The 18580-nt window shown below is 41.4% G+C and overlaps 1 protein-coding gene across 1 annotated transcript in view; it reads left to right on the top strand.

Moving 5' to 3' along the window:
- Dnah5 (dynein axonemal heavy chain 5) overlaps positions 1–18580 on the top strand; it is a gene marked incomplete at its 5' end in the record, with an annotated part of 196222 nt that overhangs the window by 53696 nt on the left and 123946 nt on the right. The window contains 10 exons of the mRNA XM_057789549.1: positions 15–77; positions 387–625; positions 1349–1589; positions 3132–3331; positions 4921–5074; positions 7258–7421; positions 11737–11893; positions 15537–15749; positions 16528–16752; positions 18215–18387. Coding sequence (XP_057645532.1) covers positions 15–77; positions 387–625; positions 1349–1589; positions 3132–3331; positions 4921–5074; positions 7258–7421; positions 11737–11893; positions 15537–15749; positions 16528–16752; positions 18215–18387 — 1829 coding nt within the window. The remainder of the gene's footprint in view (positions 1–14; positions 78–386; positions 626–1348; positions 1590–3131; positions 3332–4920; positions 5075–7257; positions 7422–11736; positions 11894–15536; positions 15750–16527; positions 16753–18214; positions 18388–18580) is intronic.

The following is an 18580-nucleotide window of genomic DNA, read 5'->3' as shown; positions in this document are numbered from 1 at the left end:
TTCATCTGCATCAGAACGGTCCAATGGCGAGTGGCTTGAAGCCCCAGGAAGCCAGCGACAGGCTTGTTATGTTTCAGGTAACCTTTTCATTTCTACAAACTTGCTAGGCAATGAATATCTTGTTGTCTTTTAAGCACACATAAAGAATAAAAATTATGTTGTATGACTGAGGAGGTACTTACATTATAAAGTAATAAATTATAAAAATATAATTTGCTGTGGTTACACTTAGAAGAATTTTCAGATAAATAATTATCTCATTGATGACGTTACTTACATGTGCCCCCGTCTTGTGCCCTCTTGTTTGTTTTATCTTCTGTTAGCCTGTGTGTAAATCATTCTGAGGGAGTCCATCACTTGTGTTTGTGTTTTTTCTTTATTATCAGAATCAGTTTGATAACATATATCGTAAGTATATCACCTACACCGGAGGAGAGGAACTTTTTGGTTTGCCAGTTACTCCATATCCTCAGCTTCTTGAGATAAAGAAGCAGCTAAATCTTCTCCAGAAAATATACAGCCTGTACAACAGCGTCATAGACACCGTGAATAGTTACCAGGACATCCTGTGGTCGGAAGTGAACATTGAAAAAATCAACAACGAGCTCTTAGAATTCCAAAGCAGGTCAGAGATCAAACGTCTTGCATTTGCAGAGCCGTTGGAATCTTGGTTTAATGCCTGTGTGGGGGAAGAGGGCTTCTGTGCCCTCGCAGGTGTCTCAGGAGCACGCCTCTCCTGCAGCCCCACCGCCACCTGTTGGTGCCATCCATGTGTCAAGCTCTCTTATTGCTTTCCCTGTGTGCACAATGAATGGAGCCCCTCCTTCAGAGCTGACTGAGTGCTACAAGGTTCTTTCCTGTAGCAGGAAGAGAGTCCGTTTGTTTGTGTCACACTCAGAAATACTTGAAGTTTATGGTAGATAGGTTCCTGAATAGAAACAAGTGTCACACTTCCTTTCTGGCATTGTTTGGGAGCCAGTCCCAAGGAAAGTGGAGGCTACTGGCTATGTGTGCACCAACAGCCAGAGACTTGATGCTGTGTTGTGTGTTTGGAGAGTTCTCAATTTCATGTTGGGTAAAGTTGAAGTGAATTGAAAGATGCTTCTTATCCTTTAACAATAATACATCCATTTAGGCAATTGTCATGTAAGATTAAAAAAAATCTCTGATTTAGAGAAAGATTTTTATCTGTAATACGTGCCAGTATATAGCTTATGAGTCATGAAATTTCAAAATGAGATAGTTTTGAGGAGATTATTTTAGATGGAAATGTTAGCAGGCCATTTTTCATTGTTTATGACTGGGTTTTGAATAATTCAGTGGCCTTTCCTGTTGGTTTCTCCCACAGGTGTCGGAAGCTGCCCCGGGCCCTAAAGGATTGGCAGGCCTTTCTGGATTTGAAGAAGACCATTGATGATTTTAGCGAGTGTTGCCCACTGTTGGAGTACATGGGCAGTAAAGCCATGATGGAGAGACACTGGCAGAGGATAACTGCCCTCACTGGGCACAGTCTGGATGTGGGCAATGAAACCTTTAAGTTAAGAAATATTATGGAGGCTCCTCTTCTGAAATACAAAGAGGAAATAGAGGTACAGTCGACAGAGAGTAGAGCAATGCATTCCTGGCATCCACCCACCAATTCCTCGCTTACTGAATGCCTATTATGGGAAAAGGCTATGGTGAAAATATAGAGATGTGTTCTTGCTTTCGTAGATTGGTAAATAATGAGTGTAATTCATTATTCAAATGAAGCTATAGTTATAAACTGTAGCCAATTGCACCAGAAGGAAAGTATGCTGCTTGCTTCAGGAAAGCCTGTGACAAACGGCTTGTATTATCTTGGGTGCAAGTCTGTCTGGGTGAAAGGAACGTGGTTGTATTCTGGAGATTAGAGGGTGTGAAAGTGCAGAGAAAACCATTCTAGGCAGAGAGAACATCATTTGTGAAGTGTCTGAAGTGTGTTAGAAGAACCAGAAGACGGCTTGGTGGCCATCTGGTGTGGGTGAGGAGAGAAGGGAGAAGGTTGAAGCCAGAGAAGTGGAGTGTGTGCTAAACACATCATTGGTTTTGATCTCCAGAGCAGTGTGGAACCACCTGGGCATTGTGTTTTCATGGGGGATGATCAAGCATTGCATTCGGTAAAGTACAACCTGATAGTCGTATGCAGAGAGAGGAGGGCAAGAAGAAAATGATGGGAAACCTACTGGGAGGTTGGGAGAAAACATAAAGGAAGAGGGAATGGATGGTTGACTAGAGTGAGGTAATGGAGCTGGAGAGCAGGGAAGAGGGAGCGGTTTGTTCACGGAGAGCAGAGGTCATGAAGCTGAAGACTGGAGGGAAGGTCCATGGAATTCTTAGGGAGTAAAATAGGACAGAATTTGTTGGAGGTAAGAGGGCAATTGGAAAAAGCAAGATGGGACAGTGATGAACTGTGGGTTTCTTTTTGAGAGGGCTGCATGGATCACAGGTCTGCATACTTAGCACAGACACAGGCAGCACTGTCAGAAGTCATACTGGATGACTGGTACAATGGCCAAGCTTGAAATTTGGGCAGGGTCATGGGTTATGTTTGTGTGAGAATCAAGGGGGCAAATAGATGTGGGTTTTGACTAGAGATATGAAGAATACTGAACACATGGACAGAGATGAACTTGCAAGAAAAGGAACACAGGGAGAGGGAATGAGATGAAGACAGGGCTCAGCTGTGAGTCTGGGAGATGAAGAAGCTGCACAGCATCTGGGGATGTGGCTGGAGAGGAGCAAAGAACTCAGAGTTTTACTGATTCTCTCCTTTCATGCTGCATTTCTCGTACTGAGAGGAAAGCCAGAGGCAGAAAATCCTAAGTCTATGATTACATTTTAAAATGTAAAAGGATTTGAATCTTTTTTTTTTGCTGTTTATTTTTCTGACATGAATGGAAAATTTTAGAAATTAAGGTTCTATTTGCACATAACTTTTTCCTCTCCCTCTACTTACATGTACACAGTCACATCATTTATGACATTGTATTTGATATTTGGAAACATGCTTTAAACACATATGAAATAGCTAGGAGGGGCTCTTCTGGGCTCAGACTATTAATAAGACGTGTAGCTTTCCTGGAATAAATGAGCGCTTCCCGCGTCGCTAGGATATCTGCATCGGCGCAGTGAAGGAGAGAGACATCGAACAAAAGCTGAAACAAGTGGTCAATGAGTGGGACAACAAAACGTTGACATTCAGCAGCTTCAAGACCCGTGGAGAACTCCTCCTGAGGGGAGACAGCACCTCAGAGATCATCGCCAGCATGGAGGACAGCTTGATGCTGCTGGGCTCTCTGCTGAGCAACAGGTAGGGAAACCGTTTTCCTTGTTTTCAAGACGTACAAAGGCAGTGGTTTCATTTCATTATTCTCTGTGGGGCCTGTCTGAGGCAACAAATGGACAGAGTGGCTCCTGTAATTAGCCCCTTGGATGGCACTGGAAGTCGTGTCTTTGCTCCTGATGTGCCTCTCTGCACGGCTGACAGGCAACAAGTTGCAGACCCCAGTGGGAATGCTCTTCTGAGTCCTGGAATCACTCTGCCTGCAAATCCTTCTGATCAAAATCTTTTCTGATCTAGAAGCATTTGGTTGTGTGCGTACTTTACTGATAACAGATCAAGACAGCATGAAGAACGGCACAGACAGAAACAAGTCTGACATTTCAGTTTGACCGTTTGTTTGTAGCGGTAAAACAAGCCCGTGTTGACATGGAAACCATAGGCTCGTATTTCTCAATGAACTAACTTCTCTTTACTTTTCCCCAAGTAGTTTACTGTACACTAAAACCTCAAAGACAGGATAATTGTATGAGTATCACTGGGATATGAATGTATTTTGCCTTTCTGGGTTTAAAATATCACCTCATATGTACATCTAAAAATACTTTTTTTGAGACAAGGTCTTGTTATGTAGTCCAGGGTGGCTTTGAACTTGTGGTTTTCTTGTTTCTGCTTTCTGAGCACTAGAATTTCAGGCATTTACCTTCCGTAAATCAATAATTTAGTTATTTAATATTTAATGTTATTTTAGTAAAATTCTTGTTATTTTCATTTATTTGCATACCTGAGTGAGTGATATGGACTATAAAATTTAGTCTTTGGACCCTTGATAGTGTTGTTTGGGCTTTTCGGTACTTGGTGAGTTCTTAATAAACTCAGGCCCTATACACTGTAACTAGAAAGAATAATGGTGATTTGAATGATTGCACACGCAGAGACACAGAACAAGCATGCATAAATATTAAGTAAATGATATGATCTGTGTTAGGGATGCAGGAGTATTTATTCTTTTAACCAATGTTGTATACACTTCAGGGTTGTGTGAGAAACATTTATTCAATTATATGTTTATTGACTGTTTATTATAGGCCTGGTAGCTGTATATTATGGATTCTACAATAGCATAAGGTTTAATATACTTGTATGTACACATTGGAATGGCTGGCCACAGGAGGGTGGCTAATTAGGAAGCAACACGAGAGAAGGAGGCTAAAGAGAGTCCAGAAATGATCATAGCTGAAGCTTACATTGGTTATCCAGTTTCCAACGACAATCCTGGAGTTGCCATCCGTGGATGCCAATTCATGCCTTCTGTGCAATAGGCATGGAAACTCAGCAGAGAGAACGCTGCATTCCTGGATATCACAACGGTGACTTAAATTATCTTTTTCTGGAATCTGGGCGGAGTTACCTCAAACCTGATTTCTTCCTTAGGTTATCAGTCTCTTGTTGCTATTCACTCAGGATCAAAGCAGTAAAATCCAAACTAGAAATATTCAGCAGCGTCCTGTTTACTGTGCTATGATGGCGGCACACACACAAAAAAAAAAAAAGTTAAAAAAAAATACAAGTTGAAAACTGTTTGTTTTTAACACAAAAAAATGTGTTTCTTATTGTAGGTACAACATGCCATTCAAAGCTCAGATTCAAAAATGGATTCAATGCCTTTCTAACTCAACAGACATCATTGAGAACTGGATGACGGTTCAAAACTTGTGGGTTTATCTAGAGGCTGTCTTCGTGGGAGGAGACATTGCCAAGCAGTTGCCCAAGGTTTTGGACTTTTTTTTTTTTATGATTCCATCAAGTTATCCAATTTGAGAAACATCTAAGAACTGGTAACTCTTTAAAGAGAGTAGTAATATTGTAGCCTCCACCGAACCTTTGATTTCGGGCGACTTAGCTTTCCTTTCTGATGTTACTATTTTTCAAAGGAAGTGAGGAATTGCGGGAAAGACAGAATGATAATTAGAGAATAAAAATATCATAAAACTGTAATGTCTGATAGGAAACTGAGGATTAAAAAACCCAGAGAATAAATTTCTGTGTCATTGGTATGGTCTTCAGATAATTTGAAGGGGGAGTTTGGAACAGTGTAAATTTGTGGCATAGTTATCTTGACAATGGTACGATAATTTGTTCTTTTACCACTGACATTTTAAAATAATACATACTATAGAATACACCTAATTATATACATGCTGTAAATTAAGGGTTGGAATCTGCAAGAAAAAGCTGTCTCTCTGAGATGTTGGGTATATTTTTTTTATCAGGTTATAATTACCTTACCATGCACGTATTGGAAGCATTTTGAGATTTTTTTAAAGACATTTTAAACTAGATTTTAGAAGCCCTTATTTAAGTGTCTTGAGTAACTTGAAAGGTGAGGACATTTAACATCATATTTGGATTGCAGGCACATGACTATGTCCACTGTAACTTTCTACTTGGTTATTTAAGTGAACTGTGGTAGAAAAATCTGTAAGTCATTTGTAAGGTAGAACATTTTTATTTTGGTCAGCAGGAAGTTCATTCACATACTAAAAATTTAATAGTTCTTTTATGCATTTCTGGTTTTTCTTCTTTATGTATCAGTAGAAACATTCACATATAGTAAGGATTAAAGTGACATTTCTTGCTCTCTTATTTGGGAGTCTATGATCATTAGTGGCATATAGGAACTGTTAAGGAAGAAAAGGAGGAATAATTATTCCAACAACCCCCAGATAGCCTATCCATTTCCAATTTCTCCTGAAAAATGGCTGTTTTTACAATATTATATCAGAATTTTGTGTTAATTTAAAATTATTAATTCTTTGAGAATTATTTTTTTTTGGGAGGGGGGGTTGAGACAGGGTTTCTTTGTATATCCCTGGATGTCCTGGAACTTACTGTGTAGATCAAACTGGCCTTGAACTCACAGAGATCCACTTACCTCTGCCTCCCAAAAGCTGGGATTAAAGGAATACACCATCACTGTCTGGTTTTAATTCTTTGAGAATTTTATGCAATGTATTTTGATCATATTCACCTTCCTCACTCTCCCCTAACTCCTCGAAGATCTACTGCCCCTCTCTGCCTACAACTTCTTGTTCTATTTTTTTTTCCAAATACCCCACGGAGTCAAATTTTTGCCCATACACTCCTAGGTGTGGGGTCATCCAATGGTGTACAGTGGACAGGGCCCACACTTTTAAAGCAAACTGACTCTTCCTCCTCCAGAAGCCATCGACTTGTTCAAACTCCTCACAGGGGGAGGCTCATGGAGCCCCTCCCCTACCATTGCTATAATGTTGACTGTCTTCACTTTGTGCAGGTCTTTCGTAGGCCCCATAGCTGCTGTGAGTTAGTAAGTGCCGTGGTCCTGTCATGTTCAGAAGACATGATTTCATTCTAGTCTCCTCAACCGCTGGTTCTTTCCAGTTATTATGAAATACCCCTGGGTCCTGTGGGAAAGGATCATGACACAGATGCTCCTTTTGTGGACGAGCTCTCCACAGACACTTATTATTCACATTCTGATTAGTTACGACTTTCTGCATCTGTGTTGTTATTTTTAAATGTTTAGTATTTCCTTTCTTAACATATAACCAATCCAATCTTCTTTATGCCTATGGAAAATAACAACTTCACTCTACTTAGGGATAACCAAGGAGAACAATTGGGTGTTGTCTTTCCTCCCAAGTCATCTTGTATAGACAGCTACTTTCGAGTTCAGTTCCTGTTTTGCTTAACATCGCAGAAATGTCAGGGTGGGTTGAGGTACATATTCTGATTCAATAAAGAGGACGCTATAACAATAAAGACACAAGAAGGCTTTAAATAGAATGTAAGGGCATCAGCCATGTGCAGTTTGAATACATATCCTGGTTGGAATGATGGCCTCAGGCAGAGGCCTGTGAGATGCTTGGTCACTGAGACAGACCTTAGACTTGTCCACTCTGTCACTTCCACAGGAAGCCAAGCGCTTTTCCAATATAGATAAGTCTTGGGTGAAGATTATGACACGGGCACATGAGATACCTAATGTGGTTCAGTGCTGTGTCGGAGATGAGACCATGGGGCAGCTGCTGCCACACTTGCTGGACCAGCTGGAAATCTGCCAGAAGTCCCTCACAGGGTGAGTAAGCCACTCTTGGAAAGCTCTCTGAACCTTGGAGGTGAAAGAGTAGGTAATAAGAGCCATATTTGTGCTGTTTGGCTAAAACTAGCTTCATACAAAAACTATTGCATGAGTGAAGATCTTCATTTGGAGCCTCATGCTCCATGCCCATCCTGATGTTAGATTCAGGACTCAAGATGTTTCCTTAAGACGATAAGATCTTGTAAATATTCTAATATAGTCCCCATTTTGAAAATCATTGTACCCCCTTTATGACATTCTTCTTCTATATCTATAGATACAGAACTGAAATATTCTATCATTTATTAATTATGAAATATTGTATATAGATAAGCATTCAGGACCATAGAGATATGAGTGTATGCAATAGTATCTACCAGTGCATATGGACAAATAGACACATATGTAGGCTTTGGAAATTCAAAGACTCATAACATTTTCCCCTTGCTTTTCTCTTAGTGGATGTAAAATAAGATAATCTAAAGCCAGGCATGATGACACTGCCTGATGTTCAAACACCCAGGAGGTTGAGGACAGGTTAGACTACATAGTGAGACTTTATATCAAAAAAATAATCAAAACAAGAAAACAAAAAAGCTAATCTGAACAAACAAAAAACCCAAATGCACTCACACACACACACACACACACACACACACCCTCCACAGACCAACAACAAACACAGAAATAAAAGCAACTCTCCTAAACAAACAAAATTTACAAGTATACAAACTGTGGTGGTTTGAAGAGGTATGGCCCCTATATGCTCAGTGCTTGAATGCTTGACCACAGAAAATAATGGGACCATTAGGAGGTGTGGCCTTGTGGAATAAGTATTGCCTTATCGCAGGAAACGTGTTACTGTGGAGGTGGGCTTTGAGGTCTCACATATGCTCAAGCGAAGCCCAGTGGGGTGGTGCTTCTGCTGCCTGCAGAACTCTCAGCTCCTTCTCCAGCACCATGCCTGCCTGTGCACTGCCTTGCCCCTCCATGAACTAAACCACTGAAGGTGTAAACCGGCCTCAATTGGATGTTTTCCTTTATAAGAGCTGCTGTGGACATGTGTATCTTTATCACAATAAAACCCTAACTAAGATAGAAGTTGGTACCAGAGACTGGGTTATTGCTGTGATAGACATGATCATATTTTTGTTTGGAGGAATATGGATGTTGGGATTGTGAACTCTTTAAGTGAGGCTTAATGGGTCATCCTATTAGGAATAGGGAAGGCAGTGGTGCTAAGGATAATTTAAAGTGTGGGTTTCAGAGGACTAGAATATTTGTATGTGGTCTAGAGTCTGTTCTTGGCAAAAGATGTGGCTTTCTTTTGCTCTTGTCTAATAACTCCACCTGAGGTTAAACTGAAGAGCTTTGGGTTAATTCTGTTGGCAGAGGAAGTCCCAAAACAGCCTAGTTTTGACTCTGTCATGTGTTATCAGCATTCATTCTTATGAAGATATATAATGGAAAGGACCAAGATGAACAAGAAAAAATACGAGATGTACAATTTGAGGAGAAAAGGGTCATCACAAGTAGAATGGAGCTAGGTATGTGTTCAAAGAGATAAACATTGTCCGCCATGTTCAGAGAGTCCAGTTTCAACCCATGCTTATTCAGTCCCAGTCCAGCTGGCCTTGAAGAGCTCCCAATAGATCAGTTCCACTGTCACAGTGGGTGGGTGCACGCCTCGTGGTCCTGATTTCCTTGCTCATGTTCTCCCTCCTTCTGCTCCTCATTTGGACCTTAAGAGCTCAGACCGTTGCTCCAATTTGGGTCTCTGTCTCTCTCTCGATCTATCGCCAGTTGAAAGTTCCTGTGCCATTCTCCTTGGCCTCTCGTCAGTTCTCATTGTCCGCCACATTCCGAGAGTCCGGTTTTATCCCATGTTTTTTCAGTAGCAGTCCAGCTGACCTTGGTGAGCTCCCAATAGATCGGCCCCACTGTCTCAGTGGTTGGGTGCACCCCTCATGGTCCTGACTTCCTTGTTCATGTTCTCTCTCCTTCTGCTCCTCATTATAACCTTGGGAGCTCAGTCCGGTGCTCCAGTGTGGGTCTCTGGCTCTATCTCCATCCATCGCTAGATGAAGGTTCTCACTAAGGATCGTATTTTCTATTTCCACCCATTTGCATGCAAAATTCGAGAAGTCATTGTTTTTTACCGCAGAGTAGTACTCTAATGTGTATATATTCCACACTTTCTTCATCCATTCTTCCATTGAAGGGCATCTAGGTTGCTTCCAGGTTCTGGCTATTACGAATAATGCTGCTATGAACATAGTTGGACAATGGCACTAGGTTTCGATCCTAATACATGAACTGGCTTTGTGGGAGCTTAGCCTGTTTGGATGCTCACCTTCCTGGGCCTGGATGGAAGTGGGAGTACCTTGGTCTTCCTGTAGGGCAGGGAATTTGGTCTGCTCTTCAGTATCGAGAGGGAGGGGAAATGGACTGGGGGGAGGAGAAGAGGAGGGGGGATGGGGGAGGGGAGTGGGGGGAGGGGGCAATGTGTGGGAGGAGGGGAGGGAAATGGGAAACGGGGAGCAGTTGGAAATTTTAATTAAAAAAGAATAAAAAAAATGAAAAAAAAAGAGATAAACAGATTTAGAAATGGAATAAAGGGAGTGGTGACCTTGGGGCAAGATCCTACCTGCCTAAACTTGAAATTTGTGAAAAGAGATTAAAGTAAATCTCAGAGCTGTGTGTGGTGGTACTTGCCTTTAGTCCTAGTATTCTAGAGGCAGATACTGGAGGGTCTCTGAATTCAAGGCCAGGTTGGTCTACGGAGCAAGTTCTAGAAAAGCCAAGTTTAGGCAGTGAAGAAAACCATGGAAAATAGAAAGCAATTCTTCCAGCTCCAGCAAGCAGCAGAACTTGGCAGTTTTGGCCACGTGGCTCTTATTTTAGAGTCACGGATAGAAGAAATGGCTTATAGAATCTCCTTCTGTGACTAAGAAAGCTGCTGATACTAGGCGAGTGTTGGGGGTGTCCCTGAATGGAGGCCCAGAGAGGTCATTGTGTGAAGCTGTGCACATGAAGCCTGAATTGCCTTGGAGACCCCAAAATGTTGGAGAGGCCAGAGCCCCGGAATACCTGCTGAGTAGAGTTGCTAACAGGTTGTGGAACCAGTTCAGGAGGAAGAAGTGTGTTGCAGTCAACAGCTGAAAGGAATTGGAGATCTGCAGAGTGCTTTGAAATCAGACATGGAGATGCAGAGTTTGGAGTTTGCCCAGTTGACTTTTGGCTTTGCTTTGGTGCAATATTTCCTCACCATCCTTCCTTTCCTCCATTTTGAAATGGTAATCTATATCCCGTGCCATTGTATGTTAGAAGTATGTAATCTTTTTTTTTTTAAATTTTTATTTTATTGGGGATTGCAGTTAAGAGATGGTATGAATTTCAGAAAAGATTTTGAACTTTGGACCTTCAAACATTATTAAGACTCTGATAGACTATGGGGATTTTTAAAGTTGGACTTAATGCTATGGCTACAAGCCTGTGGGGGCCAGGAAGTGAAAAGTAGTAGTTTGAATAGGAACGATCTCCATAGATTCATGTGTTTGAATGCTTGGTAATAGGGAATGACACTCTTAGTAGGTGTGGCCTTGTTGGAGTAGGTGTGGCCTTGTTGGCGGAATTGTGTCACTGTGGAGGTAGATTTTGAAGTCTCAAATGTGCTCAAGCCATACTCAGTGGGACAGATGCTTCTGTTGCCAGCCAATCAAGATGCAGAACTCAGGTCATTTGGTTTGCATGTATAGCTCAGGAGAAATTTAAATCCCGACATGAACCCAGAGGATTGGCTCCCTGAAGTGCTGCCAAATGATAGGGCATTTTAACAGAATTCATGTACCTCTAGGAGGCAGATGGCCTGTCACGGAGCTTATTGACCTGGAGTTTGAGTCTGTTCTGAGGAAGGGTGTATTTACTTTTCTCCTAAGGTTGTCTTCTAATGACGTGAATGCAACCTTTTTACAGTACTAAGAAGCAAAGCAAAATCCCAAATGAGTCCCTAAACTGTATTTTTATCTTGCTGTCTATAAAGGAAATAAATGATACATTAGCTTAAGTAAAATATGAGCTTAACATTTATGAAAGAATAAAGAAATTCTACCACTTACTCGGGGGGAAAAAACAACAGCCTACCCTTCTCTGTGAGAATATGAAATACTATTTGACAAATCTTACAACAAAACAACATCAAAACACGAAGGTGGGAAAAGCAGATGGTTGCATGATCTTACCGCCTTCTCACACCCAGGGGATGTCATTTTCATAAAGGTCAGCTCATTTGCATAGCCTTTTCCTCCCTCAGATACCTGGAGAAGAAGAGGCTGTGCTTTCCGCGATTCTTCTTCGTGTCGGACCCTGCACTGCTGGAGATCCTGGGCCAGGCATCGGACTCCCACACCATCCAGGCCCATTTGCTGAATGTGTTTGACAACATTAAAACTGTCAAATTCCATGAGAAGGTCTGCCCAGTCTTTATCATTGCCTGTAATTTCTGCATCTCAGAGTGTCCACTGTCTTTATTGAGTAGTTCTTTAATACTGTGTTTACAAAAGATTTACTTCCTTGCCGTTAGCTCTTGGCCAATAATTGAAGGCAAACTCCAGTGTCCAAATTTACATTCAGAATTCTTTGGTTTATTAGTATCCAAAATGCAGATTAAATATGATCAAGAATGTAGTGTCCAACCCAAAGAAGCTGAGCAGGTGGATTGCAAATTTGAGGCCAGCCTGGATGACACAGGGAGTTTAAAGCTAACCTGGACTATAATGTCAGTCCTCATTTCAAAACACACAAGCAAGTTAAAAGAAAACACAAAGTAAAACACAAACAATAAAAAATGTATTTTATAATCATTTAACGTATTAAGTATTCAGAAATACAATGAGTTAAGGAAATCAATTAGCTATATATAATATCATGATTGCATAGAATTGCTGCATAGATTTGGTTAATTTTGTCATGCTTTAGAAGTTTTTGGTGCCCCTCAAACTATTTTGTTTTATCTTTTACTCCTGTTGTGTTTATGGCATCATGGAGTTGGATAAGTTATTCAACCCGATGGAGAGTTCATTTGCACGGCTTCCAGAAGACACTGTTTATCTTTCTGTCTCTCCTAGGAAGGGACCTTTCTTCTTTGACATTGTGCTCAGTCCACTGGTGCCCCATATCAACTCAGTAATGTTCATTTGTTCACCCTATCAGCCAGTTTAATCTATTGAGTAGCTAGCAAGTGCCAGATGTTTTCCTTAAGAATGGGAATATGTCAGCCAGCCTCAGGGAGCTCACACTCCAATGGAAGAGACAGAGAAGTAGACAGATGGCATCTACAGAGTGCAGTTAGGACTGTGGCAGATCGATTCCTGGTAGGCAATTAGAAGGCAGCCATTATGGCCAAACACCTTGCTGTGGCCACAGTGAGGCTGGCTGTAGAGTTTCCAGGGAGAATGTATCATCACTCACACAGAATTCTTTCTTATTCCTAAATTTCTCTATGAAATTGTTGATACACTTGGACCAAATTATTATTGTGCTTGTGTTAAGCACAGGCTGTTTAAGAAAATCTGCCAGGGAGCCCTAACTTTGGTGTATGGACTGTTAGGGAGATGTTCCAAATGAGTCAGGTGGTTTCGATTGATGTTTTGAGGATGAGTGCAACTCGACAAGGTAGGTGAAGCAGGGAAGCGGGCTTAGTCTGAAAGCTGATTGAGCAAGAGTCTAGAGGTCTGTGCAGCCCATGTCAGAACTGTGGGCATGTGAGCTATTGCTTACGGTTTTCATGGCTTAGAACAGCAGTGGTACGTTCTCTCTCAGTTCTGGAGCTGGAAGACAGGAATCAGATGACGACACAGTCGGTTGTCCACAGGAGACCCCAAGAGAGAACATTATTCATGCCTTTGCTATGGTTTCTCAAGGGTTTTGACAGTCCTTTGTGCTTTTGGCCACTTTAATATCTACTCTTCTTGTAAGGTCAGCAATCCTTATCGGGGCGTCTTAATCCATTTTAACCTCACCATAACCTGATGAGATGAACAACATTCCAGTTTCCAGTGGTTTCAAATCCACAGGCACTGGTGCCTGCAACCCTGATGTACCTTGTTTTGGAGAATGTAATTCAAGTCATGAGAGAAAATGATGAGCAAAAGAGTCATGGGCAGATTCCAAAGGCCAAGTGTGCCATGCCACGGACTGTCACTTCATCCATCATGTGTCAGAAAACCTCGGGAGCTGGTGATTCTAGGAAGTTTGTCTGGTGCAGTTGTGGGTGGAACGGAAGCAAGCAGGAGCAGCGAAAGAGGAGCTGCTGTAGTAGGCTTTGCAGGAGGGGCCTAGAAGGAAAGACAGGGTGGGTTTTAATGCTCCAGGGCACTGGTTCTTGTTAATGTATGGAATATGTAAGTTAACACTCCTGTCTGATATTTAGGAACTATTCCTTAATGGAGATGGCACTATATTTTATTGTATGCATTTTCTTTCTTTTTTATACATTCTATTTTTTTTTTTTTTGAGACAGAATTTCTCGTAGCTTTGGAGCCTGTCCTGGAATTCACTCTGTAGACCAGGCTGGCCTCTAACTCACAGAGATCTGTCTGCCTCTGCCTCCTGAGTGCTGGGATTAAAGGTATGCACCACCTGCACCTGGCTTACATTTTACTTTTATTCTAGTTTGCTGTTAGTATTTGCTGCTTTTTTGAAATATGGACTTGTTGTGTAGCAAAGGCTAGCCCAGAACTCATTCTGCATCCCTGGCTGGTTTCCAGCGTATGGCTCTCCTGCCCTGGGCTTCCAAGTGCTGGGATCACAGACATCTGCAGCAACAGGCAGCCTGCCTTACCAAATTGTATGAGTGTCTCTTATGAAGGTAGTCAAAGAAAGGGTTCTTTTCTGGCAGTAGTTTGTCTCCATATTTACATTTACCGACATTAAAATTCTTAAATTAAAAGAGGTATTATATCATGAAGGAAGTGCTTCACGATTTTGGGGAATTCCTTCTGCTACAGTACTGGGATTTCATGATCAACAGAAAAGCATTTCTCTCAGGCTGAGGAGCAAAGGCTGTTGGTCTTCTAGTTTGTAGGTTAAATGTGACCCAGCTTTAGGCTCCATTTAGCAGTCACCTCTCCAGGTCACGCTGCCTTTGTTTTCTCTTGTTCCCACCATGAGGATGGTACATCCAGAATCAGGTCCTGATTTTGTGGGCTCTAAATTCTTTAAATTTTAAATACCACAAGCAAAAGAGGAGACTGAAGTTTAAGATGTGCCAGCCTCTTTGGAAGATCACATCTGTAGACACCCGAAGAGCACTTAACCCAGCACGAAATTTCAGCCTCCAAAGAATGGTGTTTTGTTGGTTTATTTATTTATTTTTTAAACCAAAGAGCAGAAACAACAGCAGCCATTGCATTTCCTTTATTTCATTTTGTTTGCCATGCACAGAGGGAGGGAGATAGAGATGCAGAAGAGGTGCATCCTTTTAATGACCAAAGCAGACAAGAAATTTAGTCTTAGTGCCGTCCTCCACAATGAGGTACGTCGGGATCTGTCCTGAACTCTAGACAGCACGCTCTTCTCATGACGCTGAGCTGCTCAGAGACTGAAGTGAGATGAGCCGAATAGGGGTTGGGTTTGATCAGAAGACTCATGAGAGTCCACTCCTGCAGGAACCCATACTTGGTACAGAACCGGAATGACTTTATGATGGCTTTGTTATCATCATCATATTGATCATGCCATTCCTAACATCAACCCAACAGTCACGTAGTGTGGAATTACAGGCTCTCTGTGGGCTCCAGTTTGTTTGGAGGGTTGTAGACTTTCCGCTTCTCTTTTCTTCGGGCAGCACACTTGCACGAAGTACTTCTTTTAGAAATAACCCCAGCCCTTTAGGGTACTGATGAGTTGGAATTAACCTGGATTTCCTCCTTAGGTTTAAAGCTAGCTCTTTGTGGTTGTTTCAAAATGACTTTGTGTCCCATTTTGCCAACTGCTTTACGATTTTATGCCTTAACTTTTTATGGGAAGGGTAACATTGAGGAGAGGACACAGAGGGAAGGTATTTCCTATTTTTTATATGAATATGGCTTTCTTTCTCATCGTCTAACATAGGTCTATGATCGAATCCTGTCAATTTCCTCTCGGGAGGGTGAGACAATTGAACTGGACAAACCCGTGATGGCAGAGGGCAATGTAGAAGTCTGGCTTAACTCCCTGCTGGAGGAATCCCAGTCCTCATTACATCTTGTGATTCGCCAGGCAGCCGCAAATATTCAAGAAACAGGTTTCCAATTGATTGAATTTCTTTCTTCCTTCCCTGCCCAGGTCAGTGTATTGAAACTGGAAATTATTTTTTTGATCAAACAGTCATTTTAAATCTTAGATATTGCCTATTATAAGCCTCATAAATGGTGTAATTTTATTCTGGCTGAATATTAAGATTTTCATAAAGACTTACCAAATATGGATGAGCTTAAAGATTTCAACTATTGCTTATTTGTCCATATACAGTTATAATCTCAAATATGATTTGAGGTTACAGAGATATTTGATGTATTTTCTTTAACTTAAAACAGTTTTTCTCTTACCGAATATTCTTATGAAACAATGATCCTAGACCATACCATAGGTCATAAAAGTGTATTCAGTGTATCTTAATTAGAAAAAAATTATTCTTTAGTATTAAAATACAGAAAATAATTTTTTTAGTCCTTATGGCCAATAAATATTTTATGGGTATCTACTATGTACCAACATGGTGCCTCTTTGAGTAGTGTCAATTTAATTTAATTTCTTATCTGCGTGTGACCTAAAAATCTATTTAGAGTGTGGTATAAGCTAACCCCGTGTGACTTAAGATCCCAAGAGAGACGTAGACATACCAGAGGGCTCTCATACTTAGGTATTAGATGAATGACATCAATTGAGTCATGGACTTTGAAATAAATCAAAGAAGTTGGTACAATCCAGGCAAACCGTTTGTATAATAATTAGAGTGATTCATTATAGAGATTTCTGTGTAAGTTGGAAAGCTTATGCAAACTGTAAATGTACATAGATGCGCTCAAAAGTCTTAGCCTCTTTTGTTTAAAACCTCTGTAAGGTTGGATTATTAGGGATTCAAATGATATGGACCCGGGACTCAGAAGAAGCCCTTCAAAACGCCAAGTTTGATAAGAAAATCATGCAGAAGACAAACCAGTCGTTTCTAGAGTTACTGAACACGCTGATCGACATGACCACAAAGGACCTGAGTTCCATGGAGCGGGTTAAATACGAAACTCTGATTACCATCCATGTGCACCAAAGGGACATCTTTGATGACCTGGTAAATACTTGATAAACGTTCTATCATAAATGGAAAAGCAAACTCAAGATGATATCTGTGTTCACACACTGGATGGATAAGATCGATTTCGTGAAAAATCCAGATTCAGGCACAGGCATACTGATATCAGAGCGTATATGTCAGACTCACTTTTCAGCCCTAAGCTGAAATTTCAGTCATATTCTGAAGATCTATACTATACCATTGGGGTGACTTTAAGAGTCTCTGTGTTTATTTCAGATGCTAAAATGTCTTGCCATGTCCCGAGAAACATTTCTCTTTCTTGTTTCCCTTGTACTTGTTGATCCAAGATCACTGCTTTCTTGTGGGGCAGAAATTATAGGCGTGCTGGTAGTAGGAGCTGTTTAAGGCATCTTTGTGTGTGTGTGTGTGGGATTTGACAAATCACGTCCTTCACAAATTTTATCGCCCTTTGTGCTGTTGATTGCAAAGTGGCCCTTCTCAGGGCAGTGGATGTCATACAGCGTTTGCCTTTCAAAAGATAAAGGGATGGATAAGGAGAGGCGCACAATTATAGTTATGTGGAGAGTGAAAAGAAATTAGAGCTGTCCTCTTCTATAGAATGTAATATTAGGTAAGGCATAAGAAGCTCTTACACTCATACTAATTTTCTGGATTGTGTTTAGACCCATTATGTAAAAAAAGATTATGAAAGATTGGTTGTGTTGAACCAAAAGACTGCATTTTTTTGAGCTATTTTGTGTTAATCTTCTGGTCTAATAGCTAAGCACACTGTTTGCTTCTCAGAGAAATAAGGGGCACACGGTAATTTTAGATTTCTTATTTGTCAAAGAGGAATGATTAAAGTATCTTAAAATTTTGGTCAAAATTTCAAACAAAATCATCGCCATGTGTTAACCTGCCGTTTAAATGTTACGATTTTTAACCTGTTGAAAACCTTAGGGAAAAAAAAAACGGTTTAAACAAAGCTTTAAAAGATTTCATCTTATTCTCTAAAGGGTCCCTTTCTGTGATGACGTTGTAGCTTTGTCTTTGTGCTCTCTTAGAGTGAATCTCATGGTTCAGATGTGGTACCAAGCCCAAAGATTGCAGTTATAGAAATGACTCACTTCTTACTGAACTGTAGCGTCATTTCAATGTGAGCGACTTAGCTGGAGTGGTCTTGATTCCTCCCATTCCCATAGCATCTCAGGTCGCTTTTGTGTTGATCAGGAACTGATTGGGTCAGGTGGTGAGAGACCCGATGTCTCTGGCCTACGGTGTCTCTCCTTTTCCCTCTATGGTCTGCACCAATGCTCGTGTGTCTGTGTAGCCAGTGGTTTCTGTGTTGATTGGGAACTGATTGGGTCAGATGGCGAGAGCCCCGATGTCTCTGGCCTATGGTGTCTCTCCTTTCTCCTCTACGGTCTGCGCCAATGCTCGTGGTGTCTGCCTGGCCAGTGCCTCACCTCAGGTCTAACGCGTACCTTTTGCCTTTCAGTGCCACATGCACGTCAAGAGCCCTACGGACTTTGAGTGGCTGAAGCAGTGCCGGTTTTATTTTAAGGAAGACTCTGACAAGATGATGATCCACATCACAGACGTGGCTTTCATGTACCAGAATGAATTTTTAGGCTGCACTGACAGGCTTGTCATAACTCCGCTCACAGACAGGTGATGGGAGAATTCTGTGATTCCCTAGTCCCTTTCTCCTCCGCCCGGCGTTCTAGTCCCTCAGGCAGCTCGGGGGACTTTTTGCCAACAGCTCTTTCATAGCAAGGCCTTTGAAGGTTAGTATTTCTAGCTTTCCCTGTGTCTTCACATGGAGGATTCGGGTTTGTGCTTGAAACAGACCCGGCTTCTTTTG

Source organism: Chionomys nivalis, chromosome 15 (assembly GCF_950005125.1).
Source record: "Chionomys nivalis chromosome 15, mChiNiv1.1, whole genome shotgun sequence".
Taxonomy (NCBI): Eukaryota; Metazoa; Chordata; class Mammalia; order Rodentia; family Cricetidae; genus Chionomys; species Chionomys nivalis.
Note: the sequence above shows the minus strand (reverse complement) of the source record. Positions and strands in the feature narration are given on the sequence as shown.